This window comes from Rhineura floridana, chromosome 7, assembly GCF_030035675.1.
Source record: "Rhineura floridana isolate rRhiFlo1 chromosome 7, rRhiFlo1.hap2, whole genome shotgun sequence".
NCBI classification, from domain to species: Eukaryota; Metazoa; Chordata; class Lepidosauria; order Squamata; family Rhineuridae; genus Rhineura; species Rhineura floridana.
In genome coordinates, this window is record NC_084486.1 from 126,097,148 (window position 1) to 126,117,980 (window position 20,833).

Sequence of the window (20,833 nt, forward strand, 5' to 3'; positions counted from 1 at the left end):
CGTGGGGGAGTCCAATGTAGCCCCCACAAAAAAAGATTCACAATGGCTGAGGCAGCAGAGCACCAATCTTCTATGGAGGATGATGTCTCTCAGTGAGGGGAGAGCAGGGCCAAGAACAGACTCCTCTCAGCACATTGGCCTCAATGGCAGGGGCCATGTTGACCTCTCCTTCAGCAGGGAGGACTCTGGCTCAGCCTGCGTCTTTGCAGTGGGGGGGGGGACAATCGCTACAAGAACACCAGGAGTCATCAACAATCTGAGGAAGGGTCTTCCTCCTCCATGATGGCGTAAATTAGCAAGGCTATGATGAGGTAAGGGGGGCTTCATTAGCTAAGCGCCTAGCTCACTCTCATAGGAGGAAACAACACCGACATGGCCAGGCGTGCTCTCTGTCTTCTTCCTCTAGCTCAGCATCATGGTCCTTCTCTTCTTCAGGCTTCAGTCCAGTTAGAGTGAAGGGCAGGACCCAGACGCAAAGGCCTCCACCGGTCTGAGAGCCATGGCAAGGGGCATTCTTCTGGAACCAGGCTTTCCTACAGAGGAGAGGCCATTCGTCCAGTTTCCTTAGAGGCTGCTGGGTGTTTTGATTCTGGTTCGGATGAGTCAGAGAGGGAGGAGGGAGAATTGTTGGGGGATGAGGCTCCACTTCCCCCTTCAATGCACAAGAGGCTTTATTTGCCCAATAGGTTACCAAAGCTATGGCTTGCCTGCAGCTGGAGTTGCCCAAGAAGGTCCCTTCTCATGCAGAGGTGGGGGGACTAAGGGCAGCAATGCTCTTCAGATGTCTTCCCTAGGTTGGGGGAGACATTTACTAGCATACCTTTTCCGAAGCTATTTAAGGACATAGTCAAGGAGGAATGGAAGCAGCAGGCCAAACCAAAAATGGCCCACCTATTCTACAGGATGCTGTACAGCTTCCCTCCACTGGTAATGGATAGCCTGAACGTTCCAGCCATAAACGAGCTGGTATTGGCTTTAAGAGCCAAGACAGCTATCACCAAGGAAGGGGACACCTTATCTGACCCTAGTGACAGATGCAGAGATGCAGCCCTTTGACATGTGCATGAAGCCTCAGCTCTGTCCATGAGTGCATTGGTGGCTAACTCCATTCTTGTCCGTGCAGCAGTCAAATGGGTCAGAGCATTGATGGTGGAAGTCCCATCAGACGCCAGGCATGTCTGGGAGAAAGTTAATAAGATGGCCAAGACAGCCAAATTCTTGGCCGATTCCTCCATGGATTGTTTGCAGTACTCGGCTCGGGCTCTAGGATATGCAGTGGTCATGAGACAAAACATTTGGCTTAAACAATGGGAGGTGGATCACCATTCCAGAGCCTGTCTGTCCGTTCTCCCTTATGCCGGGAGGGCACCTCTTCAGCAAGACATTGGATCACTAGTTGGTGGAGACCAAGCACGAGAAGAAGGCCTCGCCCATGGCTAAGAAAAAGGACAAGGGCAAGCAGTCTCGTAGGAAATCAGGGCAGTCCTTTCATCCGAAAGGTTATATCTCCGCATATAGAAACAAGAGACAGATTAGAGGTTCCTGGAACTCTTCCTGGAGCGCAGCTCAACAGCAGCACCGTACCTCTTCCACGGGGGGGTAGATTCGGCAGACAACGTCAGTCCAAGCCCAGCTCCAAGACAGCTCAATCATGACGCCATGGGGTACCCAGTGGGGGGCAGGCTGCACTTCTTTGTGGAGGCATGGGCAGCATCCATAACCGACAAATGGGTATTGGACACAGAGATGAAAGGGTATTCCCTGCAATTCTCAACCATTCCCAGAGATAAGTGGAGATCAGCTTCCACAGTGCACAACCCAGAAAAAAAGACAGAGAACCCTAGACTCCATAGCTCATCTCATCAACATAGGCACCATAGAACAGTTCAATGTGGGTCAGGGGTCTTCTCTGTCTTTTTTTATGGTGCCCAAACGCAGTGGTGACCTCCGCGTCATTTTGGACTTGAAGTTTCTGAACCAGTTCATCTGGCCTAGGAAATTCAAAATAGAGATTCTCCAGTTGATTGCGGAGGCAATTCAGCCTGGAGACTTTCTCACCTCTATAGACCTTACGGAGGCGTATCTGCACGTTCCAATTCTGCCACAGCATCGTCTGTATCTGTGTTTGTTCACAGAGGACAACAATACCAGTACAAAGCCCTGCCATTCAGTCTCTCCTTGGATGCCTTGATGACGAAGCCATGGGCTACTAGACAGCAGATAGTATTCTCCACACCCCGTCTCAGTAGAATCCTGTGCATTCCATTAGGCTTCGGGGGTGGACCATCTTAATCTGTCCACCACCCCTGCAGGGAAGGATCGGAGCCAAAAGTCTAAACTTCACCAGGAAGTGATCTGACCATGACAATGGGGTGACATCCACCCCCTATCTCCAGACCACCCTTTCCTCCACCTGGAGCAAAAACCAAGTTGAGGGTGTGCATTGCCTTATGTGTTAGGCCAGTAACAATTTGAGACAGCCCCATGGTCGTCATGGAGAGCATGAAGTTCCGAGCCAGAACACTAGAGGCAGCCTCAGCATGGATATTGAAATCAGCCACCATTATCGTTCTGGGCTCCTCCAACACCACAGCCGAGACTGCCTCTGCCAGCTTACTCAGAGAAGCTGCCAGGCAGCAGGGTGGACGATACACCAGCAGCAACCCTAGTTTACTGTCTCCTCTGCCCGACAGCAGGTGCAGGCCCTCACAGCCAGCTCCAAGACAGAGTGGTTTCCTGGTGACAGAGATGGAAGTTCTGTAGACCACAGCAACCCCTCTCCCCATCCCTGCAGCCTATGTTGGTGTGCACCGAGTATCCTGGTGGGCAAAGTTGGGTCAGATCAACTCCTCCAAGCTCACCCACCCAGGTCTCAGTAATGCACACCAAATCGGCACCTTCATCCACAATCAAATCATGGATGAGAATGGTCTTATTGTGTACCGATCTGACGTTAAACAACAACACACATAGGCCAGTGGGCACAGCAGATGAGCAACGAGGAACCCATCCATGAGAGGAATGGCAGCAAGGAACAAGGCGCAGCCTTGCCTTCATCTTCTATGGTTATTCACCACCTCTCCATGGTTATATTTCCCTCTGCCCGTAATCACTGAAATTGGGGTGGCATCACCCATGTTCCTCCATACTAAGACTCCTAAACACCTAATATGGACCCAACATGAGCCAACCAACAATTCACTGCTGGAGTGAATTATCCCAGTAGGCCTCTGCGAGAATTGGGAACAGTCATACACCTTCAAAATTTTTCACACAGGGCCTATCTACTCCCCCTCCTGTCTCACACCCAGGGAGGGCCAGCTTTCTGCCAGTTACAGACTCTCACTCTGAAGGCATCTGGTGACATTCTCCTATCATTCAGTTCACTGCACAGGCTCCCACCCTTCTTATCTGGGTCCCATCTATTCATGGAGTGAGACAGGGTGTGGAGAAGCTGTCTAGAAGCCCATGGCTTTGTCATCAACACAATCAAGAATCATCTGCTACCGATGCAGTGCCTTCAGCATCTCGGGGTAGTGATAGACATAGAGCAGGCCAAGTTGTTTCTGTTGGAGGACAGAATATCCAAACTTCAAATGTCAACTACTTACCTGTCTCAGCAGCAAATGGATCCGGCTGAGGAGCCTAGGCAAGCCCCAGGACTCAATGATAGCAGCAATCTACTCAGTACCCTGGACGAGATTTCATTCCATAGCATTACAGTGGCTTCTACTGCCTTTCCAGGACAAAATTGCTCGTCGGTGGATGGGCTTAGTCCACGTCAGCAGAGCGGTGATGGACTCTCTGCTCTGGTGGTGCCATCTGCCCATTTTACGGAAGGGACTGTCACTCAGGATTCCTTCAGTCATAATTTTTACCATGGGTGCCAGCCTCATGGACTGGGGGGCTACATGCCTGAATCAATTTGCACAGGGAGTGTGGCAGGTGCAAGACAGAGTGCAGTCCATCAACTGGCTAGAATTCAGGGCAGTCAGACTGGCTCTCCAGCACTTCCTGCCCATCCTGGCACATGCCCACGTGCTGATCCAAACCGACAATGTCACCATGATGGCTCATTTGAACCATCAGGGGGGAACGAGGTGGGGTTCTGTGCAGAAGGAAACCAGTCTCACCTTCAGGTGGGCATAGCAGCACGTGGTATCCATTGCGGTGGTTCATTTGAAGGGGACCTGAATATCCAGGCAGATTGGTTCATCACAGAACAGGTGCAGCAGGGTGAATGGGCTCTCCACAGGGAGGTCTTTCGTCAGCTGGTACAGAGATGGAGGATTCCGTGTATAGATCTCTTTGCATCCAAGACAAATGTGCAGGTTGACAGCTTCATGTCGTGGTACTAGGAGCCCAAGCCCAGGAAGACCAGACCAGTAGTAAATGTTCCATTCCTGGGCAAGATCTTGGAACGAGTGGTTGCTGGCCAGCTCCAGGCGCTATTGGATGAAACTGATTATCTAGATCCGTTTCAATTGGGGTTTAGGCCCGGTTTCGGCACTGAGACAGCCTTGGTCGCCCTGTATGATGACCTATGTTGGGAGAGGGACGGAGGGAGTGTAACTCTGTTGATCCTCCTTGATCTCTCGGTGGCTTTTGATACCATCGACCATGGTATCCTTCTGGAGAGGCTTGGGGAGTTGGGGGTACTGTTTGGCAGTGGTTCCGCTCGTACTTAGCGGGTCGTCTCCAGAGGGTTGTGCTTGGGGAACATTGCTCGACACTGTGGGCTCTGCAATGTGGAGTCCTGCAGGGTTCGGTTCTGTCTCCCATGCTTTTCAACATCTATATGAAGCCGTTGAGTGCGGTCATCAGGAGCTATGGAGTGCGTTGCCACCAGTACGCTGATGACACGCAGCTCTATTTCTCCTTTTCATCCTCTTCAGGTGAGGCTGTCAATGTGCTGAACCGTTGCCTGGTTGCGATAATGGACTGGATGAGAGCTAACAAACTGAAGCTCAATCCAGACAAGACTGAGATGCTGCTGGTGAACGGCTTCCCTGATCGGATGGGGTTACACTCCCCCTAAAGGACCGTGTTCGTAGTCTGGGAGTCTTTTTAGATCCTTCCCTGTCACTTGAGGCCCAAGTGGCATCAGTGGCACGGAATGCTTTCTACCAGCTTCGGCTGGTAGCCCAGCTACGTCCCTATCTGAGCAGGGAGGACCTAACATCAGTCGTACGTGCTCTGGTAACCTCGCGACTGGATTACTGCAATGCACTCTACGTAGGGCTGCCTTTGAAGACAGTTCGGAAGCTACAGCTTGTCCAAAATGCGGCGGCCAGATTAATGACGGGGACCAGGCGGTTGGAACACATAACACCTGTTCTGGCTCGCTTGCACTGGCTACCAATATGCTTCCGGGCTAGATTCAAAGTGTCGGTTCTAACCTATAAAGCCCTATACGGCGCGGGACCACAATACTTGTCAGAACGCCTCTCCCGATATGAACCTGCCCGTATACTACGCTCTACATCAAAGGCCCTCCTCCGAGTTCCGTCTCATAGGGAGGCTCGGAGGGTGGTGACAAGATCTAGGGCCTTCTCAGTGGTGGCCCCCGAATTCTGGAACAGTCTCCCCGAAGAGGTGCGTATGGCGCCGACATTGTTGTCCTTTCGGCACCAGGTTAAGACCTTCCTCTTTGCTATGGCGTTTTAATATGTAACTTGTTTTAGTTTTAAATTTTGTTGTAATTGTTTTCTGATTCCTTGTTTTTATATATGTTTATGCTGTATTTATTATGAGATTTTGAGATGTTTTGTATTTTTATATTTTGTTGTACACCGCCCAGAGAGCTAATGCTAGTCGGGCGGTATAAAAATCTAATAAAATAAATAAATAATAAAAATAAATAAAGTGAACACCCTCTCTGTACCCTGGCCTTGAGGTCTCCTGTATGCATTTCCCCCTCTGCCCCTTCTGACCAGGTTCATATGCAGGCTCAGGGCTCTTCAAGTGCAGGCAGTGGTTATATCTCCCTGTTGGCCCAGACATCCATGGTTCTCCAATCTGGTGGACCTCAGCTCGGAACCGCCCTGGAGGCTCCCCCAGAGACAAGACCTTCTCTCCCAGGAACCTTTGCTCCACCCAGATCCACACTGGCTACAGCTTCATGCGTGGAGATTGAACAGCAATCATTGAAAGGAGAGGGTTTCTCAGATAGAGTCATAGGCACTATATTCGCCCCACACAGGTCCTCTACACATAGGATTTACGAGACCATGTGGAGGGCTTTCAATCGGTGGTACAGGCGTAAGAGCCTGATGCACAGTGAGTGTCATCTTAAGATCATCCTGGATTTCCTGCAGGATGGTTTGGATCAGGAGTTAGACCCTAACATGCTGAAGTGGCAGGCTGTGGTGTTGGGTAGTATGCTTTCCCCGGTGGGAGGCTGCTCTTTAGCATCCCACCCCAGAGTTAAATGCTTTTTGAGGGGGGTGTCCACTGTATCTCCCCCCACTCTGCACAGATTTCCCTCCTGGGATCTCCCCTTGGTTCTCAGAGCCCTCTGCTCTTCGCCTTTTGAACCAGCTTGAACATTGCCTATTAAGTTACTTACCCTTAAGACAGTGTTTTTGGTGGCGGTGACATCGGCTCGGAGACATCGGATCGCACTCAGTCCAAGAGGAGCTTTGCACGTTTCACCCAGATAAAGTGGTGCTCTGTCCAGATCCCGTTTTTCTGCCCAAGGTGAATTCAGTGTTTCACAGGGGGCAGGACATTTCCTTGCCTAACTTCTGTCCACATGCTATACATCCTAGGGAAAAGGAATGGTACAAGCTGAATCTCAAGAGGTACTTAGACAGGACTGAGTCTTTCCGTAAGATGGAGTCCCTCTTTGTTTCCTTCCAAAAGGGGGCACAGGGATGGAAGGTGTCACGCTCCACCATCAGCAGATGGGTCAGGGAGTGTGTCCATGGCATATCAGGCTGCCGACAGATCTCCACCGAGTGCCATTACTGCTCAGTCAGAGGGGCAGCTGCCATGGCTGCGCTCCAGAGGGAGGCTCCACTGGAGGAGATGTGTAAGGCAGCTACATGGACTCAGCCATCCACTTTCATCAGGCACTACAAGGTGGATAAGTTCACCTCCGCTGATGCAGCCTTCGGCAGGAGGGTTCTTCAGAGAGTAATGGCTTAGCCCTGCATCCCCCTCCCCCGGGATGTGGGGTTCACTGCTTCAGTACATCCCATTCCTATATACTCCGCTACCCCTCTGAACGAGAACAGAAAGTTGGACTTGCCATGAAGTGTTCTTTTGGTCAGTGGGGTATGGAGCATACAGTCCCACCCTGCAGGGGTGGCTAGGCCAAGGGGTGGGAAGGATCTCTTTGAGGTCCATAGGCGAATTGCGTTTGCGCGGTAACTCAGGTAGTGTAGGGAGGGCCTTCCATGGCATCCTCCTGCACCATCTACTATTATTCCATATTCTTTTACTGTCCATGCTTTGCATGTTGCATTAGTTTTTTACAAGGTTTAGGTGGGCGGCCTCACCGGGTCAGCTTTATCATGACTTGCACTTACAGGGTGGTTTCTTCCCCTTCCAGCTGGCCAGCATGTAACACTTTGTTATAGTTTGACTCTGCCTACAGGAGAAGTTAACCCATTCCTGTATGCTCCACTCCCCGCTGACTAGAAGGACACTTCATGGTAAGTCCAACTTCCCGATCTCTAATTAAAAAGTCTTCTGTAGTTCCTTCTGCAATCCTATTGCGGCCGAGTGGAGATCCATGGCAGAGCCAATATGACATCCAGACCCTGCTAGCTTAACCAACTCCTGTCCTGGCTGGAGTATGTGTGGCTTCTCCCAAAGTGGTTCTCTTTTACTGTTTTCCCATTCATTGAAATCAATGCGAGAGGAAATACCTGTTCTAGGCTTTGGGTAGAGGTTCCGGTCTGTGGAAATGTCAGGGAAATGAGGGGGCTTTTGGATTTGACAGATCCAGTGTCACTTCTGGAGTGCTCCATTTTGGTCCTATTCCCAATAGGGCATGTGGAGCAGTGTACTTGCCTGGCAGAAGAATAGCACTTCTGACCTATCCTAACCCCTTCAGCCAGCCTTCAGTAGGGGTTAAGATTGCTCTGAAAGCTCTTTGTTTTTCATCTAGATTTTATAACATAAGCGTGAAATATATTTTGCTGAATTGGTTTGTTTATATCAGGGACGGGGAACAGGTGGCCCTCCAGATATTGTTGGAATTCAACTCTCATAATCCCTATCCATTTATCCTTCTGGCTGAGGCTGCTGAGAATTGGAGTCCAACAACATCTGGAGGGCCACAGATTCCCCATCCCTGGTCTAAATTCATGTTATATATATGATGATTTTTACATATTACGTCTTGCTCCTAGGTGAATAAAATGGAATCTAAACTGCAAAAGAATTCCCAAAAAGCAATGCAATATCAGGAACAGAAAATGCAGCTTGAAGAAATAATAGCAAAATTGCGCCAGAGCGTCGGAGAAATGAGGAACACATTAGAAAAGTACAGTGCAAGTATTCAGGTAATCTTAAATTAGAAGGTATCTTACTGTTTCTCTTACTAGACAGTATCCTTTGAAAATACTATGTGTATGTCCTGACAGAGTTTATGTACTTTTATATTTGTTCAGAAGATAAGCAATTGAATTGTGTACTGTCCAAATAGCTTCAACTGATAGGTGAAGAAACTGCCAACTGTGGTTGTTGAGACTTATTCGTGCATTGTAGGGAAGAATGTTAAGAGTAGTTATTTTGAAAAGAGTGTTTGAACCAGAGAGAAAGTCAAAGAATGTCAACAGATTTTAGAGAAAGCTATCCTGACAAATTGGTTAAAAAGCCATAAGGCAGAGTAGTTGTCTCCCAAAGTCATCTTGAGTTTATTCCTAAAGAAAAAAACAACTAATTAAAGGCAAGTTGTATAACTCCATCCTGATGTTATGAACCACCATTATTATATACCTAATGTTTTCTGGTAAACCTATGAACAGGGATTATCTTTGGTGTCTTTGAATTATGCTCAGAGTCAACAATGGTTCTCCTAGAAGAAAATCAGCCCTCCCACCTAAAGAAAACGGAATTCATTATTTAACAGTTGGAGTGGGGCTGTTACAAAAAATTACAAAATGTGAGCTACCCCATAACCAAGTGGTGTGGAACCTTTGGCTCTCCAAATATAGCTGAACTGCAACTCTCATCATCTCTGGCTATTGGCCATTCTTGCTGGTACTGATGGGAGTTGTAGATCAGCAACATCTGGAGGGCCAAAGGTTCCTCACCCCACCTTAACCTGTTAATACTGTTATTGAGTTATCAATAATGGGGATACAAACTATCTCTATAAGAAAGTAATCCATAATCTCCTGACACCTGGCATTAGTACACAAGCGGATATGTACTGAGCCACTAGCAGAAAGAGATTGCATACCAAAAATTTGGGATCTGCTGATAAATTAACACAGCAGTCCAAACCTGGCAAGAGAGACAGAAACTAGACCATTTCATTAAATATTGGTGGCCATTGATTATATTATTATTGGTGGCCTGGGATAAGTTGAATAAATACAAAATTGGACCTTGTTGATCCTGCTCGCCTTGGTGAATATGGTGCCACCTTCTGGTGAACATGTCAAACAGCCTTTTTTCCTAGTTTTGAAGCTGTAGAGGTGAGTGAAGATTATTCCAGGAGTTGCGTGACAATCCCCACCAGCTGCAAAGTTGGTGGGAAGCCTGGGACTTGTTAGGCAGTGCATGACCAAGGGGCCTGGAAAACCTTAACCACATAGAGTCAGACCAGCAACTCCATCTCTGTTGACCTTTCCTGCTGCACAAGTTGGCAGGGAAGGGATAGATAGCTACAATGGATGGTTCTTCTGACATTGTCAAGCAGCAGTGCGCAGTCATTCTAAGCTGTGGAGAAGCAGACCAGACAGGAATGGGTTAACTCCTCCGGGAGGCAGAGCCAGCACTAGAAAAAAGTAGCCAGCTGGAAGGGGAAGGGAACCTTCTCCCCCTCTTCAATTTTTGACTCTGCCTTCAGCAAGTAACAGAGTCAACCTATTCCTCCTGGTTCCCCATAAGGGATTCACGAACAGTTTGGTTGTTCTTTGCTCTTCTCAGAGAGTATTTCTTCTTCGGCTACAGTTGTAGCACATAGACTTCTGCCTGTCTCTTCTTTCACGCCCTGCGTATCAGTGAATAGGCAGATTCAAAGGTGGAAGAGGGGCATGAGATGTGGCGGAGTCCTGCACCTCCCCCCCGGTGGTCCTTTGTTGTAGCGCTCTTCTGCAATCCCAAGGAGAAGGAAGCCCTTTCTGGAAGGTTGCCATTGCAGAGCCAGGGAGGAGCAGGGATTGGTCCCTCGCTATCCAAGACTCCTGTAGAGCTAGAAACACACACACCCCTCAGCAATGCACAGTAGCTCCCTTTTCAGATATAGCTGCTATGCTTTTCTTATCCAGGGGGGCATTGCCCGCTCCAGTCTTAGCTTCTTCCCTTCTTGGCTGGGTCTCAAGCTATGCCTAATGGGAGAGGCAGCCCATCTCAGGCCTTGGCCAAGGAATACAGGTCCTTGAGTAATGTCCTTGTCACCCTCACTTCAGTCACCATGTTAGACTCCCTGCCTGAAATGGTTTTATTTTCTCAGCAACCTTCTACTTAACGGAGGGGAGGGGAAGAAGTACATGTGACTCCTGCAGGGAAAAAGTGCACCAGATCTTGCCATCTAGAGAAGCCCTTTACCTTGACAGCCATGTTGGCCTGGCTTAACAAGGCCATGATGAGCAGGGCTGACACCAAAGGGAGGCCAGGTAGGGCCCTGGCCAAGGGCTCCTGTGACCCAGAGGGCTGCTCCTTAGGATGGGAGGGAACCGCTCCCGTTCCACTATCCACGGCAGTGTCGGCTCCCGACCCTGCTGCGGATCATGGAGAGGGAGCTCCCAGGCACACCCAAGACAGTCAGTGCAGGCTTCCATAAGCGTGCATATATGCCCCGTCTACCTCTCCTATTTCTGTGAATGACATGCCTGCCATCAACCAAGATAAGATGGTGGAGGAGCTTCCCATGCCTGTATAGGGGGGTTGGACTATGGTGCCACAGGCCTGGGGTAGGCTGGTGCCCAAGAACCCAGTCATGCCTGGTGCCGGCCCTGATGAGGGAGGCAAGTGCTTCCTTAGCCAAGCATTGGGCCCATGTGCACAGGCAGGAAGGCTTCAAGCACTCCAGGGTCTATTGCCATGCTTACTTCTTTTCATTTTCCTTCTCCTCGGATGCCAGCCCAGATAGAGGAAGGGGGAAGAGCAAAAGAAGGGACTCTTAGCAGACTCCTCCTTCGACAGCTGCAATACTCAGCACAATCACTCGGATATGGCATAGTAGTAAGACTCAGAATCTAGCTGAAACAGTGGAAAGTGGACCATCACTCCAAAGCCAGCCTTTCAGCCCTGCCTTATGTGGGTGGCCAACTCTTCAGCAAGTCCCTAGAGTGCCATCTGGTGGACATCAAGGATAAAAAGAAGGATCTTCCACTCTGAGGAAGGATGACAAGTCCCATAAGAAGACTTCACATTCCTTTCGCCACAAGGGCTACCTGGCTATCTGAACTACTCGCCAATTCCATGGGTCCTGGAATTCTTCCCGGAATTCATCCCACCAGTGCACCTATTCTACAACCTCCTGGGGGAGGGGCAACAAACATAATCAGAATTCCAAGTCCAATGCCAAGCATAATGCCAGGACAGCCCAGGTAGCAGGCAAGGTTCAATTTTTTGCCCATGCCTGGGTGGCCTCCAATTCAGACAAGTGGATCCTGAACACCATCCAATCCAGCTACTCCCTAGAGTTTTGCACCATTCCTTGGGACAGATGGTGGGCAGCTCCCTCATTGCATCAACGGGAGAAGATACAGAGAACCCTGGATACCATTTCTAACCTCCTTGAGATAGGCACCTTAGAACCTATGCCAGAATATCAGCGGTCCTCAGGAGTCTTCTCTGTGTTCTTTAGTCCCCAAATGCAATGGCTGTTACTGCACTATCTTGGATTTATTTTATTTATTTATTATTATTTTTCTTTATTAGATTTATATCCCACCCTTCCTCCCAGTAGCAGCCCAGGGTGAAGCTGAACCCCTGAACTGCTTTTTATGGACAAAAAAGTTCAAGATGGAGATGGTCAGGTCTACAGTAAAAGCTATTCAACTGGGCAACTTTCTGGAATCTATCACAGAGGCATACCTGCATGTCCCCATTCTTCATCAGCATAGATGCTTCCTCTGCTTCGCGCACAGCCATCACCAGTACCAATACAGGGCCATGCCATTTGGCCTCTACTTGGCCCTATGGGTGTTTACTACAATCATGGAGGCAGTAGTGGCACATCTTTGCACTCAGGGAGTCCACATATACCCTTACCTGGATGACCTGCTGGTGAGGGCCTTTTCAGCAGCAGCGGCATAACAGGATTTTGAGACAACCACCCAGTGTCTGGAGAACCATGGCTTCATAATAAACAGAGACAAGAGCCATGTGATCCCTATCCACAACCTCCAACATCTGGGAATGGTAATTGACACAACTCAGAGCAAACTCTTCCTGGCCACCAAGTGCATAGCAAACGTCTGTGTCAGCTGCACATGTGCCTTCTAGGCAGGCTGGCTCCTCTGATGGCTCAGTTGCAGGGCTCCATGATAGCGACCATAGACTCAGTGTTGTGGGCACGCTTCCATTGAAAGGCCCTAATGTGGCTGCTACTTCCATATCAGGACCAGTTTGCCTTATGCCAGACCTGGCTCATCACCATCCTCAGGCCCGTGCAGGAATCCCTCATCTGGAGAAAGGCCTTCCTCTCAGAGCCCCAGCAATCTCGGTGGTCACCATGGATGCAAGTCTGTATGACCTGTTGCTCCAACATCATGCAGGAGCAGTGCCGGGCAATCAACTGGTTGGAGTTCAGAGCGAATTGACTAGCACTCCAGGAGTTCTATCTCAGATACATGTACTAGTGTGCATCGACAACGTCATGGCCAAAGCACATATCTGCAAACAAGGGGGCACAAAATCGGGGGCCCTTCAGGAGGACACCTACCTGCTATTCCAGTGGGCAGAAAGACACCTGGCATCCATATCAGCCATACATGTGCAGGGGATCCTCAACATATGAGCAGATTGAGCTGGGGACAAGTCCACCAGGAGAGTTCCTAGAGATCATTTAGAAGTGGGGGCTCCCATGAATGGACCTGTTTGATTCATCGGTGAATGCTCAACTGGACTAAATCGTGGCATGGCTGGGATCCATGCACTCAGGACACAGATGCACTGTTAGCCCCATGACCTCAGGGATTTCTCTATGCCTTCCCGCCTCTACCTCTACTGTCTAGGCTGCTCCACGGGATCTGAGTTCTCCAGGCCAGGTAATAGTGGTGGCTCCATACTGGCTATGGTGCCATGGTTCTGTGACCTAGTAGACCTCAGCTCCAGCTCCCCGTGAAGTCTTTCCCGCAGACCGGATCTCCTTTCAAAAGGCTCCATCCTTCACCTGGATCCAGAGTGGCTCCAGCTTCAGGCCTGGAGGCTCAGTGGTAGTGGTTGAGTGAAGGGGGCCTGTCTGATCATCCACTCAGAGAATTTACTATCTCACCTGGAAGGCATTCAATAATAAATAAATAAGAGGTTACTGTGAGGCGTCCGTCCCTGGCTCTCCCTGTCAGGTTCCTACCTGTGCGTGGCTACTGCCTGTCACTAGGCACCACCAGGGACTCCACCAGTCCGGACTGTCCTTTTCTATTGTTTTTCTCCCCGCTCTAGCACAGATCTCAACAGATCCCCCTGCTAGGCAACTACCAGTCACGTCCTAATACTAGTATTCCCAGAGACTCTGAATACTGGTATTGTTATTCTCTTCACCGCTGCCACCATTTGTTACAGTTCCCCTTCAGCCTTGGTCATTACCTTACCCTCCCTTCTGATCTGTGAAACCCCAGCCAAGGATCAGGCCTTTGGTAAACCAAATTAAGTATTTATTACAGATAACAAAGCTAACAAGATTAACAAGATTTCTTCTTAAGGCACATAAGCATATGATTTTACTCAATACTAATCCGAACTCCACCCCCCTCCTTCTCCACTCTCTCCTGGCAAACCACTCTCTCAAACCCACCAAACAACCCACTCTTTCTCTTCTCCCCCCAGATTCCACTCTCACTCTTCCTTTTATACGTTCAGCCATTTTAAACACTCAGCCAATCATCAAGCATTCTACTGCCCATTCACTCCCCCTCCTCTTTCACTCCACTTACCATGTATCTTCTAAACAACCAACACTTACCATATATACATTAATATAGGAACATCACAGTTACCCATCGCACAATCCCACATCCACACCATTCTCAACTTCCTGCAAGATGGTCTTGACCAGAGACTGGCCCCTAACACACTCAAGAGACAGGTGGCGGCCCTCAGCAGTGTGTTTCCAATGGTGGGGAGCCATTCCATTTCCTAACATCCTCAAGTCAAATGTTTTATCCAGGGTTGACCCTACTGTCACCTGCAGTAGAGCACACATTTCCATCCTGGGACCTCATGTTAGTCCTAAGAGCTCTCTCACAGCATCCTTTCAAACCAGCACGTTCAGTACCTATGAAGGACCTCACCCTTAAGATAGTTTTTCTTGTGGCACTCCCTCAGCCAGTAGGGTAGGGAAACTGGGGGCCTTCCCCTCCTGGAGATGTGCATTTTCCACCCAGACAAGGTGGTTCTTCTCCCTGACCCCAGTTTTCTCTCTAAGGTCAATTCCACAGAGGACAGGACATCTCTACCCAATTTCTGCCCCAACCCAGTCCATCGCAGGGAAAAGAGGTGGCACAAACTAGATGTCAGGTGGGCACTACTGTGAAGTGTCGTCCTGGTCAGCGGAGAGTGGAGCAGACAGCCCTACTACCCTGCAGCAGAACCTAGGCTGTGGGGTGGGGAGGGTGCATCTCCAGGAATCCTCCAGTTGTTCACCCTCTGGATAGTGTAGTAAAGGCCTCTTACATCCCCTCCCTGCACTGTCCGCAGATTTGCTAATGTTTTTATTCTATTCACTGTTCAAGTGTCAGTGTTCAAGTTTATTGGAGTGGCCAGCTGCTCAGTACTTGGTTTTTACAGATGTATCATGAAGGGGAGAAGGTCAGCTGACTGCTTTTTCATAGTATTGACTCTGCCTCCAGGGGAAATTAACCCATTCCTCTCTGCTGCACTCTTTGCTGACCAGGACAACACTTCACTGTCAGTCAAACTTTCTGGTTACTCCTACTGCTAGCCGTTCCCTTGGGAAGGGCAGGCAGAGATGTGTATGTATGTATGCCATGCCACTGCTTGAAGATGATGAAGAGCATCTTCAGGCAGCAGCACACATACAGCTGCTCTTCAGAGTAATGTGCAATTATGTGTAAGGTTTCCTCTTGAAAGAGCAAGCAACAAAGAAGAGGCGAGGGTTATCACTTTTTGTTTTCTTAACTGAATTCTGAAGATTAAAACAAAGGTTATTAAAATCATTTTGAAAGAGAATTTAAAACAATTGGGTCTTGCAAAAAAAGGTTGCAGTTTGGAGTGCTTTTGTCCAGGGTTCAAGCCATTCTATGCCATCCTCAACACCATGTTTTCATTTCTCACCCATCCAACTATTAATTGGCATTTCATACCCACTGAAAATGCTCAGTCCTCATTGAGCTGTGTTTGCTCACCCCTTAGTGTTGGGGAAGGAGAGTTTTTTCCTATCTGCAATCCTCAGGGTTCTTCGAAGAATGCTGATACCTCTCTTGTAAATGGGTGTTATTTGGGCTGCATAAGGACTGTCACTCAAGAAAATTGAGATTGTTACTAGTATATACAAATGAAACACTGCAAAAATAAGTTACACTGTATCCCTGGGATGGGGGAGTGTTAACTCCATCTCTGGCTGAAGGGATCAAAAAGCAAAGATAGTATCAAGAGTCCCTGCTCTAACGTGGGTCTGTCTTCATGAGCAATTTTATTTTATTTTATTTATAATTATACACCACCTTTCCTCCAACTTGAGGCCAAAAGTGATTTACATAAGGTGACATACACATGTGTGTAAAAACCTCAACAGGATACCTCACTCAAGACTCCTGAGTAAGCTTAGCAGTCATGGAATAAGAGGCAAGGTTCTCTTGTGGATCAGTAACTGGTTAAGAAACAAGAAGCAAAGAGTAGGAATAAATGGACAGTTCTTCTAATGGACTGATGTTGGAAGTGGAGTCCCTCAAGCATCAGAATTGGGGTCAGAGCTGTTTAAGATGATTACAAATTATTAAGAGTTAGGAGTGAGCTAGTCAAATTTGCTCATGATATGAAATTCTTCAGCATGGTTAAAACAAAAAGATTGTGAAAAGCTCCAAAAGGATCTTTCCAAACTGAGTGAATGGGCAGTAATGACAAACACAATTCAATATAAGTGTACAGTGATGCACACTTGGGCAAAAAATCTTAATTTCACATATATGTTCATGGGGTTTGACCTGGCAGTGACTGGCCAAAAATGAGACCTTGGAAGCATAGTGGATACCTTGATGAAGATGTCGGCCCCGTGTGCAGTAGTTGTGAAAAGGGTGCTTTCTATACTAGGGAAATTAAGATCTATGCTAGGGATCATTAGGAAAGGGATCGAAAATAAAACTCCCAATATTATAATGCCATTGTACAAATATGTAGGGCGACCACACTTGGAATGCTGTGTACACTTCTGGTCACCTAAACTCAAAAAGGATATTGTAGAGTAGAAAAGATTCAAAAAAGGACAACAAAAATTATTAAGGGGATGCCTTATGCTAGGGGTTTTTTAGTTTAGTGAAAAGGCAAGTAAAAGGATACATGATAGAAGTGTATACAATTATATACAGTGTGGAGAAAGTGGATAGAGAAAAACTCCCTCTGTCATAGCAAAAGAATTCAGTGAAGCTGAATGTTGGAAGGCTCAGGACACACACACACACATGCATCACGCAGCATAAAGTTAACTATGGAATTGGCTCCCATAGGAGGCATCAGCTTGGATGACTGTAAAAGAGGATTAAACAAATTCACAGAGAATAAGGCTGTCAGTGTCTACTAGCCAGGATGACTATATTCTACCTCCACTGTTGGAGGCAGAGTGCCTCTGAATGTCAGTTGCTGGGAATCACAACTTGGGAAAGTGCTATTGTGTTCAGGACTTCCTATAGACATCTGGTTGATCCCTGTCAGAAAAGGATGCTGGACTAGATGGGCCGTTGGCCCGATCTAGCAGGCTGTTCTTATGTGATTGGGTTCAGGGTAATAGATCTGTTTAAAACTCATTTTTTAAAATTAACTTCTATAAGATGGGCACTGACTATATTTCCTCAGTGATGGAGTTCCAAAATTGGGGGGCCAGTAGGGAAAATGCCTAGCATCTCATGCAGGGAGGATAAAAAAAAAATCAGTAATTGGATTTTTTAAATTTAAATCAGTAATTGGATTTTTTAAATTTAAATCAGATACTTTTTATTTTTAAAAAAAGTTAATAGTAAATTTCTGTCTCATTCAATATCTTATTACAAATATGTTAAATCAACACTTTTACAGTCTTATTAAAATTAATGTATGGCTCTAGCACACTCACACACATTGAGTTACCTACCAATCAAACATAGGCATTCATTTCAGTTTGTTATCTCATGAAAATGGCTCTGCTCAGCCAAACTACAAACTCGTGCTTCATGGAAGTTGTGGACTTTCAGTTTCTGTTTCTCTGACAAAAGTTACATGTGCAAAGACACAGGCTGGATGGGAATGGGATTGTTGTTCTGAGTGTATATGGTGCTGGAGCTGGGTCATGCAAGGCAAACGAATTAGGACAGAGACAATGTAGAAAAGAACAAAAGACAGGACTGAAAAGAAAAAGGGGAAGTCATTCTAGTACAGACACAGCTTCCAGTTCCTCTATTCCCCCACACTTTTGCCACAGAAGAACTGTCATGGCTTCTGGTTGTAACAATGACCCTATCTGGGAATATTTTGAAGAATAAAGAGAACAAATAGTGTTTGCTTTTGGAATTTGCTTTAGTAGTCTATTTTCTCGGATGCTGAAAGTTGTTAGGAGACTCCTTTTCCCCTGACAGAGCTCCAGTGGCCAGAGTGGTTTAACAGTCCTCTTCTGGGGATTATAGCTCTGGGAGCGGACTAGGGCCTCTCCTAGCAACTCTCAGCACCCTTCACAAACTGCACTTCCCAGGATTCTTTGGGGAAAGCTATGACTGTCTCAGGTGAGATAAATGTCTGGTGCAGGTCTGGCCACCTGAATAGCCAAGCCAAACAGCTGTGAGTCTGGCTTTTAGAACACTGAAGGTTCTTACTGAGCATGAGTGACATGGTAAAGACTTCAATGTTAAGTTTCTTAAATTAATTAAAAATCAGCCAGATGTTTTTTTAAACTTTTAAACTGCAGAAGATGAAGGTTAGAGTATGGGGCAAGGTCAGTAATAGAATTACTGGTACTCTGTGAACATGGCTGATTTTTAATTATTTTCAACAAATTATGAAACCACTGACAGAAACAAGTCCAACCAGGTCTGGATTCCCTCCCTTGTTTTACACTTTGAACTCTCAATGCTCTCTGACTGTTTTGTGTATAGCCATGAAAACTTAGAGGATTATTAAGCATGTGTTTCCGAGTTCAGGACTATATAAGGTTTTGTTTTGAAATGAGTTTATGGGAAGCAGCTGAATGGCATGGGGTGATATTTTCAATTTAACATTGCAGAATGTGAAAACTCCATGCTGGCTATAGTATACAGCCATTCTCATGGCTATATAATTTAATCCCCTATATAGCAAGTTGATCACTGTGTTCTACAGAAGGCATCCTGCAGACACCATCTTATATGTCAGAATCAGGCCTTTAGTGTGGCAGGACTTACCTGCATTGAGCAGAGGGCTGGACTCAATGGCCTTATAGGCCCCTTCCAACTCTACTATTCCATTACTCTACCCTTTGGAACTCCCTTCTGTTATATATATCAGACAAGCACTGTCTCTTGTCTTCTAGGCACTTGTGGAGATCTTTCTTTTTTCAACAAGCCTTCTAAGTGGAAATTGTTAGCCCAGTTGGTATCTATATTGGATTTGAAATTGATTTTATATATGTAGTTGTTGTTTTATAATTGTTTTATATGCAATGTTTAAAACTTGTTTATATATGCAATTGTTTTACACATAACAGACTTATTTGCAGTGAATGGCCTGCAGAGATTAGTTATTTGTTTTATGTCATTTTCATATGTACACTTTGATACATTTGTGTTTGTAAAAAAATTCAAACAAATTTATATATGCAGTTGTTTTAGATATGTTTTTATTGTGTTGTAAATCGCTTTGAGATGCCTCATAGTCAGCTGTTCGTAAAAGAAAAGATGATGATGGTGGTGGTGAAGATGATAATTATATTTTTTAGAGTTTGTCAGACCAAGAGGCTCACTTAAAAGTACAGGTTAAAGAACTTGAAGCAAATGTAACTGCAGCTGCTCTGGATAAAACCAAGCAAAAAGAAATGGAGAAAACATGTCTTTGTTTCAAACAAGGTACGTCAACATTACAGTGAAATATATTTGGGGTTGAATTGTAATACATGTGTTTCAGGCATCACAAACCTTTTGAGCACATTTGAAAACCAGAGAAACTGTAATAGGCACCACACACACATATTTCTCTGCCAAGCATGCACCACAATCTATTATACTGGCTACAATAGAACTTTTTTTGTGTTCAAGCCTAATTTTAGCAGGGGGCAAGGGCCCTGTGTGCACCAAGGAAGCCCTCTGTGGGTATATGTATGCCCAAGCCAGTGTTATAAACTTGTTGTTATGTGCCTTCAAGTAGATTACGACTTATGGCAAACCTATGAATCAGTGACCTCCAATAGCATCAGTTGTGAACCATCATGTTCAGATCTTGTAAGTTCAGGTCTGTGGCTTCCTTTATGGAATTAAGCCATCTCTTGTTTGGCCTTCCTCTTTTTCTATTCCCTTCCCCCCCCCCCCCCCCAGCATCACTGTCTTTTCTAGTGAATCGTGTCTTCTCATTATGTGTCCCAAGTATGATAACCTCAGTTTCGTCATTTTAGCTTCTAGCGATAGTTCTGGTTTAATTTGTTCTAATACCCAATTATTTGTCTTTTTTGCAGTCTGTGGTATGCGCAAAGCTCTCCTCCAACACCACATTTCAAATGAGTTTATTTTTCTCTTATCTGCTTTTTTCACTGTCCAACTTTCACATCCATACATAGAGATTGGGAATACCATGGTCTGAATGATCCTGACTTCAGTGTTCAATGATACAACTTTGCATTTGAGGACCTTTTCTAGTTCTCTCATAGCTGCCCTCCCCAGTCCTAGGCTTCTTCTAATTTCTTGACTTTTGTCTCCATTTTGGTTAATGACTGTGCCAAGGTATTGATAATTCTTGACAAGTTCAGTGTCCTTGTTGTCAACTTTAAAGTTACATAAATCTGTTGTCATTACTTTTGTTTTTTTGACGTTCAGCTGTAGTCCTGCTTTTGTGCTTTCCTCTTTAACTTTCATCAGCATTCGTTTGAAATCATTACTGGTTTCTGCTAGTAGTATGGTATCGTCTGCATATCTTAAATTATTGATATATCTCCCTCCAATTTTCACACCACCTTCATCTTGGTCCAATCCTGCTTTCCGTATGATATGTTCTGCGTACAGATTAAACAAATAGGGTGATAAAATACACCCCTGTCTCACACCCTTTCCGATGGGGAACCAATTGGTTTCTCCATATTCTGTCCTTACAGTAGCCTCTT

At 46.5% G+C, this 20,833-nt stretch overlaps 1 protein-coding gene across 6 annotated transcripts in view; it reads left to right on the plus strand.

The window, feature by feature from the left end:
* Positions 1 to 20,833, plus strand: part of SMC4 (structural maintenance of chromosomes 4) — a 103,544-nt gene that overhangs the window by 49,191 nt on the left and 33,520 nt on the right. For all 6 annotated transcript variants that reach the window (XM_061637194.1, XM_061637191.1, XM_061637192.1 and 3 more), the window contains 2 exons: positions 8,361 to 8,513; positions 19,463 to 19,589. In XM_061637194.1, coding sequence (XP_061493178.1) covers positions 8,361 to 8,513; positions 19,463 to 19,589 — 280 coding nt within the window. The remainder of the gene's footprint in view (positions 1 to 8,360; positions 8,514 to 19,462; positions 19,590 to 20,833) is intronic.